We start from the raw sequence: 16,772 nt of genomic DNA, 5'->3' as shown, positions 1-16,772 counted from the left end.
TGATCTGATCCAACACTGCTCAGAAGAAACGCATTACAGAGGAGCGACCTTGGATGCCATCATTGCGAACAAAAATGCAATCTCGATCGATCACATCATACCGGTTGACTGGTCAGACCACCACATCATTCTCTTTCATATTACTCAGCCAGCCCTATCCCTCCCACCCACCCAAGCGCCCCCTAAGTGGGTCAGGAACACTTCTAGAATCCCCCGAGACAAGCTAGAAGAAGGTCTCAGCTCACTCCTCCCGAACACGAAGGAGTCCCTCTCAACCTCAGATCTCACCTCACTCTACCATTCCAACCTTGAGCTCGCCCTGGATCAGCTCGCACCTCTGAAACTAAAAAAACCCAGAAGCATCCCCTCCAGGTCTTGGTTCTCGACTGACATTAATGAGGAAAGAAGACATCTAAGATACTTGGAAAGAACCTGGAGGTCCAACCCTACCACCCTCCATCAGGACCACCTCAAGACAGCTCGCAAAAATTATTATACCCACATCAAAAGCAAAAAATCATCCTTCTTCTGCTCCGCCCTTGACAACGCCAAAAACCGCTCCAAAGAACTCTTTACCATCATCAGGAATCAAACCTCCATCCCTAAGGCATCCAACATAGTAGCATCGAAGACCCTGTGCGAAAACTTTGCTAGTTTCTTCAATGAAAAAAATCGCCAAAATTGATCGCTCATTCAGCACGAATCCTTCACCCAACCTCAACACCCTTGTAATCCCATCTATCCGTTGGTCTTCCTTCCAGCCGATTAAGGAAGAATTGATAAGTAATCTTATCGCTGCCGCTAAACCATCATCTCATTCCCTCGATCAACTGCCCTCGAGACTGACAAAGGATATGAAACTCACTCTAGCCCCAATCTGGGCCAAGATCATCAACAGCTCCTTGAAAGAGGGCTTCATCCCCGACTGCCTCAAACTAGGACAAGTCACTCCTCTTCTAAAAAAACCTGGCCTTGATCTCACTGACCTGAACAACTTCCGCCCGGTCTCAAACCTTCCATTCCTAGCCAAAATTCTGGAAAGATGCGTGCTTGCACAATTAACCCAACATCTGGAGATTTCCAATTTATTGGACCCGCACCAATCAGGGTTCAGGAAGGGCTGCAGCACCGAAACCGCAATCCTAAATGTCCTAGATGATCTGCACATGTCACTCGACTCCAACCAATGCAGCCTTCTTATCCTCAAAGGCTAGAAGGGTTTCCAGAAATTTCAGAAAATGGCGCTCTGCCTGGAGTATACGCTGGACAGTACGTGGAGATGAGTTCTTGAGTGTGGCGCGTAAAGAGCGAACGGATTAACCCAAAAACCGTTCTAAGACAATCAGAGATTACCCAAACTGTAACACAGCAATGCTCTCGCAGCCACAAAAACAGTGTAAAATTATTTGAAAAACGACAATTAGTAGCAATACAAATGAAAGAAAGCAGCAGATCTTTCTGTTCAGGTTCTTTTTCAATGATGTTTTAATTGGATCCAAGCTCAGCCGACACGTGTTTCATCGTGTTAAAGTGGAGTCAACACGACTCTTCAGGGCTGATGAAAGTAAATAAAACATATGTATAGTACATTTCAGTAGGTCACAATTTGTACATGGATTCATGACATGTATGTGCATGAAAGTGATAGTGACGGATTGTTACGTGCCTTCGTGGTCGTTTTCGTGATAAATAAACCATGCACAACCACAAGCTCATCCTGGTAACGGTGGTGAATTGTGAATAGTGTCAAAATTATATTTAGCCAGATGGCGTTTCCGTATATTATTGGATAGAGTACATAAACTCTTATAAGGTCGCATCAATTGATATCTCATGCTCACTAGAAATCCGCGTTTGTGGGGTTTCAGGGTGTATGAGTGTTCAAACGCTCTAAGCAATAGGCATGCCAGTGAATATCTCATGCTGTGAATAGGTGATATGTATCTAAAGAAAATGGCAGTTAATGCATACCTAGTGGATAGCTTCCGGCATCCACGGTTAGATGCGTGATATTCAGCGCGGTAGATGGCGTGTCTACGTTTAGATTGAAGAAAAATGTACACATGAATATGTATACATATTACACGGGAGAAAAAATAATAAGTGCGGGCAATTCGTGCTTTTCGCAGGGTGCACAAATGTGGAGATTGCAAAGGCTCACCCTGATAAGATATTGGCGAGTCTGCCAATATAACTAATCGATCAAAAACCTGGTTCCGGGTTCAGGAGTATGTATGACACAGGTAATTATGAAGTAAGCACACAAATTGTTGCACGTCTGCATTCGACGATGACTGCATGAAAAAGAAAGAAAAAGAAAGAAAAACGGGCTGTTTTTCAACTAGGGCACAAACACCTTACCAGATCATGGGAGAGTAAGCAAAATATACAAAGTGTAAGAGAAGAACCGCATGGTACATACCTATGCACGAGTGCGTGAATAGCTGTACCGGGAGGGGACCCGACTGTTGGAGTTGCGAGTTCTAATTGTAGGTATAGGATTCTTCACGGGTAGCTTTAGGCTGAGTATTAGAAAAATAACATAAAAGGACTTTAGCTTAGGGTCGTCTTCGTATACAGAAACCTTAAGAATCAAAGGGAAACGCAGGTATGCAGAGTGTTGCATCTTTACCTGACAGTCGGTGTCCCTCCTCCGTTGGTTCCCGGTCGCCGTGTTCCAAGAACGGACACGTGACCGGAAGTCGGAGGGCTTGAAATAGTCTTCGCAAATCATTGCCTAGACTGCAATGATCATATCTCGTGTCCCAACGAGACCGCCATCTTGGGTGTGTTAATGACGGTAGTCTAGAGCCTCAAAGCCAGCAAAAAGGGCGCACAGATTAATGTAATAACCGAAAAAAGTTTGTAGAAGTGGGGGTATACTGGATTTATCATTCCGGGCAAAAGATGTAAAATAATAGTAGAAGCGCAAACCAGAAACTATAGTGGTTTACCTTTAATTACGCAACAATGCTAGCGTGAAGATCATACCGATGATCCCGTGTGTCATAGAAGACTAAGTGAGAGTAAGTGGCAAAAGGCACTAGTAACCAAGTATATTTAATTGAGTCGTGTCACCGTTCTCAGATACTCATCACTCATAAATCGGTCAAATTTAAGAAAGGAAATTGAACTCAGTGTTTAAGTCCATTCAAGGATCTCAAACACGAGAGCTTGCCCTTTATAATCCATAAGCGCTTAACGTGAATGAGTCATTACATGAAGTGATAAAAAATAACTGTAAAAAGATAGAAAAAAAGGGGAACAATATTTATAACCCAAAAGGTGGTCGTGACAAAATGGTGACCTATGGCTTGAGCACCCTTGAATGACAGACACACAATCCATGCTGTGACTCGTGACATTAAAATTCATGGGTAAAATCACGTCATTATGTCTGTCAGGTAGTCAGGTATAAATATAAGGGTTGATGAGGCTTCAGTTAGGAATTACTTCATAGATGCCAAAATTACAAACATTCACAACGTAATTATAGAACACAAGAAAAGAGAAAACAGCAGTTAAAACCAAAGTAAGTTCATGTGGACATATTTACAATGAAATCGTTCATGCAGTGCCCATTGAGTCAGACGATTCCATCTCCTTACTACTGTTAAGTTTTCATATAACAAAGGTTGTCAATCACAGGCAACAATCTGTACATACAGTGGGACGGTTAGTTCCCTAGGAAGAACTGAAGCTCCGGGTCATAGTTAAGCCCGTGTTCCACGCATGATCCACGTGGCCTCCCTACGCCTCAAAGTCAGTTCTCTGTTCCCACCCCTAATATTTGGGGGGATGACGTCAATCCCAAAGAAACGCACCTTTACTTCATCCTCCAATGGTTGGCAAGCTGCCACATGCAGCGCAACCGGGTATTTGGGATCCCTTTTCTGGATAGCCCGTATGTGTTCCGCTAGCCTCTCCTTAAGGGGTCTGATAGTGCTGCCCACGTATATCAAGCCACACTGGCATTCAATAATATATACAACGTACCTGGTTATGCATGTTATATTGTGTCTGATTGAATATGTAAAACCATCATGGCCTTTGAATGTCTTGGTGCCATGTTTACACCACACACATAACGAGCAGAAACCACATTTGTAAAAACCCAGACTACGTGTAGTGAGCCAGTTTGTGGCCAGAGTGTTGTGTGGAACGGTAGGGCTGAGTTTGTTCTTCAGTGTACACCCTTTCTTGTACGTAATGGCTGGTCTGTCTGGTAGCCATTCTCTTAATGTCGTGTCTTCCATTAACATTTTCCAATGTCTATTAAAACTCCTGGAGATTGTTTGATGTAATGCATTAAACTCAGTAATGAGTCTAATTTTTCTAATTTTACGTACAAGAAAGGGTGTACACTGAAGAACAAACTCAGCCCTACCGTTCCACACAACACTCTGGCCACAAACTGGCTCACTACACGTAGTCTGGGTTTTTACAAATGTGGTTTCTGCTCGTTATGTGTGTGGTGTAAACATGGCACCAAGACATTCAAAGGCCATGATGGTTTTACATATTCAATCAGACACAATATAACATGCATAACCAGGTACGTTGTATATATTATTGAATGCCAGTGTGGCTTGATATACGTGGGCAGCACTATCAGACCCCTTAAGGAGAGGCTAGCGGAACACATACGGGCTATCCAGAAAAGGGATCCCAAATACCCGGTTGCGCTGCATGTGGCAGCTTGCCAACCATTGGAGGATGAAGTAAAGGTGCGTTTCTTTGGGATTGACGTCATCCCCCCAAATATTAGGGGTGGGAACAGAGAACTGACTTTGAGGCGTAGGGAGGCCACGTGGATCATGCGTGGAACACGGGCTTAACTATGACCCGGAGCTTCAGTTCTTCCTAGGGAACTAACCGTCCCACTGTATGTACAGATTGTTGCCTGTGATTGACAACCTTTGTTATATGAAAACTTAACAGTAGTAAGGAGATGGAATCGTCTGACTCAATGGGCACTGCATGAACGATTTCATTGTAAATATGTCCACATGAACTTACTTTGGTTTTAACTGCTGTTTTCTCTTTTCTTGTGTTCTATAATTACGTTGTGAATGTTTGTAATTTTGGCATCTATGAAGTAATTCCTAACTGAAGCCTCATCAACCCTTATATTTATACCTGACTACCTGACAGACATAATGACGTGATTTTACCCATGAATTTTAATGTCACGAGTCACAGCATGGATTGTGTGTCTGTCATTCAAGGGTGCTCAAGCCATAGGTCACCATTTTGTCACGACCACCTTTTGGGTTATAAATATTGTTCCCCTTTTTTTCTATCTTTTTACAGTTATTTTTTATCACTTCATGTAATGACTCATTCACGTTAAGCGCTTATGGATTATAAAGGGCAAGCTCTCGTGTTTGAGATCCTTGAATGGACTTAAACACTGAGTTCAATTTCCTTTCTTAAATTTGACCGATTTATGAGTGATGAGTATCTGAGAACGGTGACACGACTCAATTAAATATACTTGGTTACTAGTGCCTTTTGCCACTTACTCTCACTTAGTCTTCTATGACACACGGGATCATCGGTATGATCTTCACGCTAGCATTGTTGCGTAATTAAAGGTAAACCACTATAGTTTCTGGTTTGCGCTTCTACTATTATTTTACATCTTTTGCCCGGAATGATAAATCCAGTATACCCCCACTTCTACAAACTTTTTTCGGTTATTACATTAATCTGTGCGCCCTTTTTGCTGGCTTTGAGGCTCTAGACTACCGTCATTAACACACCCAAGATGGCGGTCTCGTTGGGACACGAGATATGATCATTGCAGTCTAGGCAATGATTTGCGAAGACTATTTCAAGCCCTCCGACTTCCGGTCACGTGTCCGTTCTTGGAACACGGCGACCGGGAACCAACGGAGGAGGGACACCGACTGTCAGGTAAAGATGCAACACTCTGCATACCTGCGTTTCCCTTTGATTCTTAAGGTTTCTGTATACGAAGACGACCCTAAGCTAAAGTCCTTTTATGTTATTTTTCTAATACTCAGCCTAAAGCTACCCGTGAAGAATCCTATACCTACAATTAGAACTCGCAACTCCAACAGTCGGGTCCCCTCCCGGTACAGCTATTCACGCACTCGTGCATAGGTATGTACCATGCGGTTCTTCTCTTACACTTTGTATATTTTGCTTACTCTCCCATGATCTGGTAAGGTGTTTGTGCCCTAGTTGAAAAACAGCCCGTTTTTCTTTCTTTTTCTTTCTTTTTCATGCAGTCATCGTCGAATGCAGACGTGCAACAATTTGTGTGCTTACTTCATAATTACCTGTGTCATACATACTCCTGAACCCGGAACCAGGTTTTTGATCGATTAGTTATATTGGCAGACTCGCCAATATCTTATCAGGGTGAGCCTTTGCAATCTCCACATTTGTGCACCCTGCGAAAAGCACGAATTGCCCGCACTTATTATTTTTTCTCCCGTGTAATATGTATACATATTCATGTGTACATTTTTCTTCAATCTAAACGTAGACACGCCATCTACCGCGCTGAATATCACGCATCTAACCGTGGATGCCGGAAGCTATCCACTAGGTATGCATTAACTGCCATTTTCTTTAGATACATATCACCTATTCACAGCATGAGATATTCACTGGCATGCCTATTGCTTAGAGCGTTTGAACACTCATACACCCTGAAACCCCACAAACGCGGATTTCTAGTGAGCATGAGATATCAATTGATGCGACCTTATAAGAGTTTATGTACTCTATCCAATAATATACGGAAACGCCATCTGGCTAAATATAATTTTGACACTATTCACAATTCACCACCGTTACCAGGATGAGCTTGTGGTTGTGCATGGTTTATTTATCACGAAAACGACCACGAAGGCACGTAACAATCCGTCACTATCACTTTCATGCACATACATGTCATGAATCCATGTACAAATTGTGACCTACTGAAATGTACTATACATATGTTTTATTTACTTTCATCAGCCCTGAAGAGTCGTGTTGACTCCACTTTAACACGATGAAACACGTGTCGGCTGAGCTTGGATCCAATTAAAACATCATTGAAAAAGAACCTGAACAGAAAGATCTGCTGCTTTCTTTCATTTGTATTGCTACTAATTGTCGTTTTTCAAATAATTTTACACTGTTTTTGTGGCTGCGAGAGCATTGCTGTGTTACAGCCTTCTTATCCTCCTTGACCTCTCGGCTGCATTCGACACCGTGGATCATTCCCTCCTACTTAATGCCCTCCGAGAGAGAGCGGGCATCGAAAAGACAGTCTTAAAATGGTTCTCCTCTTTTCTGAACAACCGCACCCAAAAAATAAAGATCAACAGCTTCGAATCTGACCCCCTCCCCGTCAGCAGAGGAGTCCAAGGGTCAGTACTCTCTCCACAACTCTTCAACATCTACATGGAACCCCTCACTTCACTCCTAAGGAACTCCAACATCCCATTCCACCTCTACGCAGATGACACCCAACTATATTTGAAAACCACCTCGATAGCAGACATTCACAGATTAAATGCGACACTCATGAAGGTCCAACAGTGGCTCACAGCCAACCACCTCAAACTGAATGAAGAAAAAACAGAAGTTCTCCTAATATCGAACAAAGATGAAAACCCACAAATAGTGGAATGGCTCAAAGCCTTAAATGCTCTCAATGTCTCTCTGACACCAACAAACTCCGCAAAATCCTTAGGAATCACCCTCGACTCCAAACTGGACATGAACAAACACATCTCTAATACCGCCAAAAGCGCATTCCTGAACCTGAAACTTCTACCCAAGATCAAACCCTTCCTCCCCCCCAAAGACCTGAAACAGGCCACCCAGGCACTTGTGCTTTCCAGAATAGACTATGGCATCGCAGTGCTGACGGGAACGGCCAAGACGCACCTGGAACCACTCACCTCCACCCTCAACGCAGCAGCAAGAATGGTCACAGGAACAAAGAAATTTGACCACATCTCCCCAGCACTCAAAGAACTGAAATGGCTCCCGATTGTCCAAAGAGCCAACTTCCGCACAGCCTGCCTCACTCATAAAGCCCTACATACAGGCAAACCGGAATACCTGGCTTCTAAACTCAAAAGGGCGGGTCAGTCCAGGAACCTCAGAAGCTCCAGCACACTTTTACTCATCCCTCTGAAATCACAGAAGCGAAAAACAGCTAATAAATCCTTTGCGGGGAATGCCCCCAGAATCTGGAACTCCATCCCCCCTCATATCAGAATGACTGCCTCCTTCCCGCAATTCAAATCGCTACTCAAAGCCTTCTTCCTTGAACACTCTGGTGCCTAAGATAACCCTCATACGGGACAATGGTAGTCAGCTTTCTAGCGGAACCTTGAACAATTTGATTCTCGCCAGATCTCCATCCCTTACTCCGCTCAAGTTACTGTTGCACGGACTCTATTTCCTGCTTGTTGTTGTTTTATGTATATTTGCTGTGAAGCGCTCTGATACCTCTGGGTCCAGCTAGCGCTATACAAAACTTCAATAAATAAATAAATAAATGATGAGGATCCCCTGGAAGAGAACACACAGTTTCAGACAAGAAAATACACTCAGATAAACTGCGAAGCAACTGAAAAATAAAGGGTACATGCTGTGAGCAAGACCTGTAGGGGTTGAAACGTGTTGGTTGGGTGATGATAATTGCACTGCTTGAATAAACACAATTATCGCTGACCCTTGGTGTGCGGTTTTCTTCCGTGTGAAGAAGAAACTTGGTGGAGCATTAATTACAGGGACCGGCCAGTCCTCAAAATCTCCCTGGGGCCATGTATATATGTATGTATGTATGTATGTATATGTATGTATATGTATATGTATATGTATATATATATATATATATATATATATATATATATATATATATAATCCAAAGCATGAGATGGAATTTTTAGACGTAAGGCTCTATGTCAACAATGACAGAACTGAGAGTACCTATATACGAAACAAACTTCTGGTAATATCACTTTGCACGCAACAAGCTCTCACCCTAAACATCTCAATGCTAGCATTCCATACGGAGAAATTCAAAGTTTAAAACGTATTTGCAGCAATGAGGTGGATTTTGTTAGATGTCAGTCTGATCTGGTGAGCAGATTAAAAGTTAGAGGGTACTCTGAAAAAATAATTGCAGACGCAATAGAGAAGGCTAGTGTAAGACCTAGAACAAGCCTTTTTGACCAACAAAAGAAAGAAACAAAAGACCCAGAATCACTAGCAGAATACAAAATTAAAAATACTCCCAGACTTATTACAACGTATAATAGGGATGAACGCAAAGTAAGATCCATTATCAATAAGCACTAGCCAATAGTGCTCACTGATAACATTCTCCGAGATAGATTGGCTGATACCCCAGTCATTACATTTAGATAGGGGAACACTATGGGCACTGCGTTAGATAAAGTTTCACCAGAATTCAGAAAGGTTACCTCTTGGTTACAACCCATAAAAGGTTTTTAAAAATGTACAACATGCAGATCGTGTAAATTTGGCCGAAACATGTCTGAATACTCTACCTCATTCAGTGAGACTCCTTTTTCTATTCAAGGTTCATACAATTGCAAAACAGAGTATGCTGTATATGTCCTGACGTGCACCTGTGGCCTTAACTACATTGGTAGTACTAAGATGCAGGTGCACATCAGGATATTGCAGCATATAAGAGCCCTTCTCCACAAAGATCCGGCATATCCTGTGGCTCCACACTTTAAGCGAACTCATGCCAATTATATCAATTGCCTCTCTTATTATGTAATTGATGCTGTTGCCAAATCTAGAAGAGGAGGTAATAGAGAACGCCATCTGAGGCAATTAGAGACCAAATTTATTTTAGAGTTCGACTGCAAATGGCCCAACGGTTTAAATACTACAGATGATATGCACAACTTCCTATAGGTAGGAAAGAAGTAACCTGTGCATGAATATCTCCGGCTTGTATGAACATGATAAAGTTTTGACATAAATATAGATAAACTCTGATGAATTTCGATTTCCTTCCCTTCCCTCATGGTCTGATTTTAGTAGAACAAGATTCTTTTTAATGCAAGTTAATACACTTTTTATATGTCTTTTTAATAGTACTTTGTCCCTTGTTGACATTTTACTGTTATTGATATAGTGACTTTTAGATATATATATTTTTTGCATTAATGAATTACTTTATCAGATCAATAATTGTATATAAGTATATGTCGTCTATGTGAGCACTTTATATTTGTACTTTTTGCACACTTTGCACTTATTTTGCACAACAACAGAAAAAGAGAAAAAGAGCAAAAAGGATGTTGCACATACACAGCTTAACACATGGTTTTATAAGGATTTATCCAGTGAGGTATCAGTGAAGATGACTATATTAAGCAGGCATATGTTGGATTTTTCCAATTATAGTCATATGTTAAATAACAAAAATAGCTTTTTTTGCACATATTTTACATTTTAAAAATGTTTATGTGCTTAAATGAATATAATATGTTTTGCAATATTTAAATATGCTTGTGGGCTTAGTCACGATAGAAGTAAGCCATTTATATATAGTCTGTTTTCTATACTTATCATCGTGTGACCTGTGATTGTGGCTAAGGGGTGTGTCCAATTTAAAGTTTAAAAAGTAAGATGGCATGTACACATATTACACGTGAACAAGGGCTTTTTAGCTTGAAACACGTTGTGTTGGATCGAAAAGAAAGAATAAACTAGATTTTGCCTAAAGTACTGAGGGGTCTGTGATATATATATATATATATATATATATAAAAATCTATATCACATGGGCAGGAATATTCAGTGCTTATGACTATTGATGAGGATCCCCTGGAAGAGAACATACAGTTTCAGACAAGAAAATACACTACTGGAAAAAAAACAGACTGCGAAACAACTGAAAAATAAAGGGTGCATGTCATGAAAGAACCGCAAAAGATATTATTCTGCACACTGCAGAAACAACGTTTTGTCTTCTGGCACAAGCTGCTTCCCTGCAGTACTGTGTTGCGATAGACATACTCGGCATGGGTTTGTGAAAAATGTGAAGTCTTGTTATTCTGTTTTTTTCCCCCCGACTTGTTTAGTTTCTCGTCTGCTTCACTTTTTAAGAGGAGACAATTAATAGAGTTAAGTGGATACTCCCAGGTGTAACCCCAAACAAAGCAAGAATGGCTTCTACCTCTTCTTTCCATGCAGTGAAGCAAATGGTGATGGTGGCAGTAGATTATATTTTAGGCTAGTTTAATGCACCTCTCAGAGGAAGGAAGTGAGGGGGGGCAGCCTATTGGCCCTTGTCTTTAAAGCTGCACCCAGTCTGCATAACTTAGGACTCTTGCCTAGCCTCTTGTGGCCTGCATTTTTGACACATGGGAAGTGTGCCTTGTACAATGTTCAAACTGGAAGGTGGGTGTTACACTCAAGTCCCCTGGATCAGTTTGTAAAGCTGTGCCATCCTGCCCGAAAAGCGGTAGCAGCGATTTGAAAGTCCACAGGGTCTATGCCTTTTTTAGGTCGAGCCTAGCGCAAGCGCTGCTCTGCGAGGCTTCTTGTAACTGCTCTGTGTGGGTCTGACTCCCCACGCACATTGGGTTGGCTTTTGCGTGTGTCTTTCAATAATGATAGCACGCAAATGACTCAAGGTGAGTGCATGTCCCACCTCTTTTGTAATGTTCACTCCCACTGTGTTTTGCCTGCGGGCAACGGCGAGCAGGGTGGCAGCTGCATTCATCGTGGAACGATCACTTTTAATTCATATTTCTCAATGCTGCAATGTCATCTGATGTACTAAGGTAAAATGCGTTCATGTGTTAAATAAATAAGCCTTATTGACATTTTGCTTGATGCTTATTGCATTATGTACATGCCAAACATGTTCACAGCTGTCAGAGCCAGGCCAAGCCCCCCAGCTCAGCTCTCCCTGTTCATTTGTTTTGTAATTCACCTCTAAGTTGCCCTGAAACTTTGGAAAGTGTTCTATGAACATAACGGCGAGTGAGGAATGGCGCTCTGTTTACAACAGCGCTGCTTGCGACAGATCGAGGCTGAACTGGTCTCATGACCGGGGCTTCCCCGCTCGCATCAAGGCCCAGGAGAAACTCTTTACTCCCAGTGAATGGAAAATTCCGTGGAGAGAGAGTGTCAGTCTCTCAGTCTCTCTCCCTCTCCCTCTCTTCCCCTCCCCTCCACCACCACCACGGGGTGCCATAAGAAAGGCGTTGATTTTAGAAACTCTACTCCCAAAGAAGAGGATGTATAGTGAAGTTGTCCTTGTAAACAGCATTCATTTTCAGATCCCTTAAAAGCCCCTGTCGGGATCCACGCGCATCCAGGAAGTCTCCTGGTCACCAGTTAATCAGTGCATGTGCAGCAGCGCACTCTGTGTAAACTCAGGTTACTATTTTCAATTAGCACAAAGCATCTTAGGGGGTGAATGTGCCTACTGCAGAGCTTTGTCCATAAAGTGAACCCTCACATGTCCATAAAGTGAACCCTCAGATTTTCATTCAGTGCGCTCTAGAGTTTGTTAGAGGTCTTTGTAGCTCTCAAGGCGGGCGTGGGGTTCAGTCGTGATATATTGGGGCCTAGTCTTTTGCAGCAGCTACAATAACCTGTAAAGAAAACATCTCAAGACCTGTAGGAATGAACTCAACTATATTATCAATTTGATACAATGGTTTGCTTTGGGTAGTACACTTATTAACGTCACTAAAGACTTCAGTGTGGTTGTGTGCTGGAAACACACCGGACATCACCACATAGTACAACAAGCATTTGCAATCCAATAGGTCTCGCATTTACACGAGTTTAAGCTATTGGCATTGTAAATTACAATGCCTTTTATTGATGTTTAAAAAACAAAAATAATAGGCAGTGTCATTTACAATGCCAATAGCTTAAACTTGCGTAAATGCGAGACCTATTGTATTGCAAATGCTTGTTTTAACGTTTACTCGTGTGGGTAGACTGCTCATTAGCTCTCATTAGTAAAACGCCCATACATAGGTCAGTAACAGGGACCCGGTTTTCATCATGTTGGGGACATGTATGAAGTGTGAGTAAATGTTAGGGTGTACCAAGATGAATTTGTCAATGGCAGTGTTCATTACGCGTTGTGTGTACTATGGATTGTCCTTTGGAAATGCTGGCTTGGTTCCAGTTGGAAATGTAAGCCTGTAAATGCTGCTCTTCCAATGAACCTGCATGATAACTGTTGTACGTAGTAGGTGTGGAGATTTCTTCAGCTCATCTTATTATCCAGAATGAGTGAAATTCGAGCCAATTTCCGTTTCCTGTTCTCGGGCAACAGGTCTATTTCACAACACCAGTGGAATCAGTTCAATATAATCTGACTAGGTACTAGACTTCAGAATCAGCAAAAACTGGCCACCACATGGAAAGATGCCTTTCTTGACTGGAGAAGGGTTTGAACATTACATGATAAAATGCTAGTCTGCTGTGGCTTCATACTTTGTCAAACCGAATCAGTGCTTGGTTACTGAAGATTATGTAGACACAAAACAGGCTGTATGAAGACGGCATATGATCAGAAGCAAAACTTCTGATAAACTCCTTCTCTCCTTCAAGGCTAAGCCCAGATATGGTAGGTCTTCATGAAGCCTTGCTGTTGAGTTTCCGACATCCCAGCCTGAACTTATGGTCTTCATATCATCCTCCCAGAAGTCTGTTGACCTGCTAGGTGAGCGAGATCCCCAGTCCAATGTTTTAGTTGTCCCTAGTATTGGCTCCAGGGGGGTATGCTAGTAAGAAATATATCAGCTAAGGGTGAAACAATAACAAAAACAGGTGTAGCAATAAAAAGGATCTCTCAACCAAGCTGCCAAAGATATGAAAGTAGTGAGGTGTGAGCCTGCAATTCTATCCAGAGTTACTTTACAGTTTATTTGATCTTTGCTCACCTTTGGGGTGGATACTGCCACACTGATGTCAATGTAATCCCTGTATACAATCTCCTTCGTTGTGTCGTCAATGACTGTAGAGTTTAAAAAAAATAGCAAAGAATAAGGATTCTTTCAGTGAATGACAATCAGTGTGAAATGAACATTAGTAGCCAAAAGCACGCCGACTTTGCATCCCTTTAAACTGCAAGTGACCATACAACCACACCACCGCTTCCTACATCGGATGAGACAATGCACACTACATCCAAGGTAACTGCAGAGATAGAAGATTGGTACAAAAACTCTGCGTTTGGCACTGCAACTTTACTCAAAGGCAATTTCCACCTGAAACCATATGTTCCAAAGGCAGAGGGACGAAAAAGAAGGCGGGATAAGAGACATTAGAGGGGATGGAATGAAAATGAAAAGAGTTCTTAACCCCTTCACTGCGGCGGCTATTCCGCCGCAGTGCTAAGGGGGCGGGGCGGAAGAGCGGCGGGCGCATGCTGGTGACGGAACCGCTCCGGCACCAGCGTCGGTTGCGCTGTGCTTATGACGGAGCGGTTCCGTCATGGCCCGCCCCGCTCAATAGAACGCTCAGCGCAGGCGCGGAATCCACACCGCGCAGGCGTGCCCAGCGGGCCATGACGGAACCGCTCCGTCATCAGCACAGCGCGACCGCAGCTGATGACGGATCGGTTCCGTTATCAGCAGGGAAGGGGTTAACATGGGGCCTAACAGACAGACTGTCACCATGGCTGACTAAGTAGCAACTTAAAGGCATATCCGAAATAAAGCTCTGGATAATGTTTTTCCATATCCCCCACTGTTCTGGTTAAAAACCCAAAGCATTCATGCCCTGATTTGTACACCTTTAAAATTACAGTGCACTTGTGAATGGCTGACTGACATTATGCATGTTCTTGCCTTCGCCAAATTCGAGGTGGAGGATCACAGTTAACAGTCTATTTGCATATTAGAAGAACTGAAGAATTTGCACCATAAAAATGATTGCCACATTATTGCAGCCTACATCGTGCCGCAGCACTGGGCTGAACTTTCACAGATCTGAACAGACACTTTTCCTGCAGGTCTGTACTCACTCCCGTTTGCAAAAGCTATTTTCTTTTGACTAATTGTTGCCAAAAGAGACTCGCATGGGGCAACTGTCCTGCTTTAACACAACACAGGTACACAAACACATCAGCTCATCACCATTGTTTCCCAAGCCTCTATCCCCCACTTTATTAAGGTGCTCAGATATCACAGTGAAATGATTACAACTCGAAGAATACTTTCTAACATAAAATACCATTTCCAATGAGAGTACCCTTTTGTTTGAGATTATATTGCAGTTACTTATAGCATCAATCCATTGATCATGAAACAAATTCTACAGCTCTCGTGACTCACTAGTGCGGTCACAGTTCTTTGCTAAAGTGGCTCTTGGGGAAAAACATGGACATATGTCCTAAGGTGTTACCTTACCCTTTGGGATCTTACAAATAAAGCTGCATACCAAATGCACAAGCCTGATTCCAACCTCTTTGCTCCCTCTTTTGCAGCACGTCTAAGCCTCTCCCAAGGAGCATTAGTGCCCAACATCTCACTCCATGTGTTTAACATTTGGTGGGGGATTACTTTTTCCCCACCCTGTTGCTTCTAAGCACATCAAAGACCTTCACTATGCTTAAGCCTGGCAATCAGACGGGAGGAGCTAAATGGCTGAGTTCTTTGTTGGAAAGATCATTGTAGTTAGTATTACTTCTGTAGGAAACTGGGCTTTTGTTGCAGTTGTCCCCTCACCTTTTGCCCACTTTTGAGCTACTAGAAGCTGATTTTCGACTCTGACAGTGCACTGAGGCCTGCCAGTGCTCCTTTCCCAAAACAAGGAGTTGTCTGTGCTACAATTGGCGAAGAATTGTAGCACCCCTGCAAGTACCTAGTAAATGGTATCCCAGGTACGTAGGGCATGGGTACTAAAAAGGATCCCTAAGGGCCGCAGCATATCTTATGCCAACCTAAGGGACCTACATACCAATTACACACCATCTGTAATTGCAGGCTGCATGACATGGTGCAAATCATGACTGAAAATTAGACATGACACTCCTGTGTGCCATATCAAAGTCACTGCATCTAATATATGTAAGTCACCCCTACAGCAGGTCTTAGAGCCCTAAGGCAGGGTGTATTATATTTAAGTAAGGACATAGCTGCATGAGCAGATATGCCACTGTGATGTCTAGTTCTATTACTAGATTTTGACAGTGAGCCCATGTTAAGATATGTACTGGGCAGTGCTCAGTACAAGTTCCCCAGCTACACAATGGCTTCACTGCAACATATGTTTTGTATCAAACATCTCACTTGAATAAACCCACACTGATTCCAGCAATGGATTGATTAATACATGCACCCAGCGGGTACCTTAGACGTATACCCTCAACCCTACTAGCCTCCTAGTGTGCTGGCTGACTGGTCCAATTCAGCCTGCCACCACAGATGAGTTTGATACCCTAGGAGGTGGGAGCCCTGCTCTCAGAGGACAGAAACAATGCCTGCTCTGGAGAGTTATCCCCTTCTCCTCCAGGAAGGCTGGTAAATCAGCATACCAAGGCAGGAGGCTTCAAAGGCCTCTGCTGCCTTTGATATGCGACCCAATGCTTCCCCAGAAAGCCACCTCTTGCACTGGGCGCATCTAGCACCAGAACAGTTGGGGAAATTAGCTATAAAGGAGGCGTGTTTCACTGCCAGGCTTGAAACACTTCTAGGGTGAACGGCCTGAAGTGAACATGAATTTAGAAATTGCACCATCTTGTGTGTGGTGGAATTAGGTACTCTGGGACAGGG

The 16,772-nt window shown here is 42.8% G+C and overlaps 1 protein-coding gene across 1 annotated transcript in view; it reads right to left on the bottom strand.

The window, feature by feature from the left end:
• Nucleotides 1–16,772, bottom strand: part of DLST (dihydrolipoamide S-succinyltransferase) — a 162,335-nt gene that overhangs the window by 60,579 nt on the left and 84,984 nt on the right. The window contains exon 12 of the mRNA XM_078659902.1: nucleotides 13,938–14,011. Coding sequence (XP_078516028.1) covers nucleotides 13,938–14,011 — 74 coding nt within the window. The remainder of the gene's footprint in view (nucleotides 1–13,937; nucleotides 14,012–16,772) is intronic.

Source organism: Lissotriton helveticus, chromosome 9 (genome assembly GCF_964261635.1).
Source record: "Lissotriton helveticus chromosome 9, aLisHel1.1, whole genome shotgun sequence".
Taxonomy (NCBI): domain Eukaryota; kingdom Metazoa; phylum Chordata; class Amphibia; order Caudata; family Salamandridae; genus Lissotriton; species Lissotriton helveticus.
This window is presented reverse-complemented; position numbering and strand designations above follow the sequence as displayed.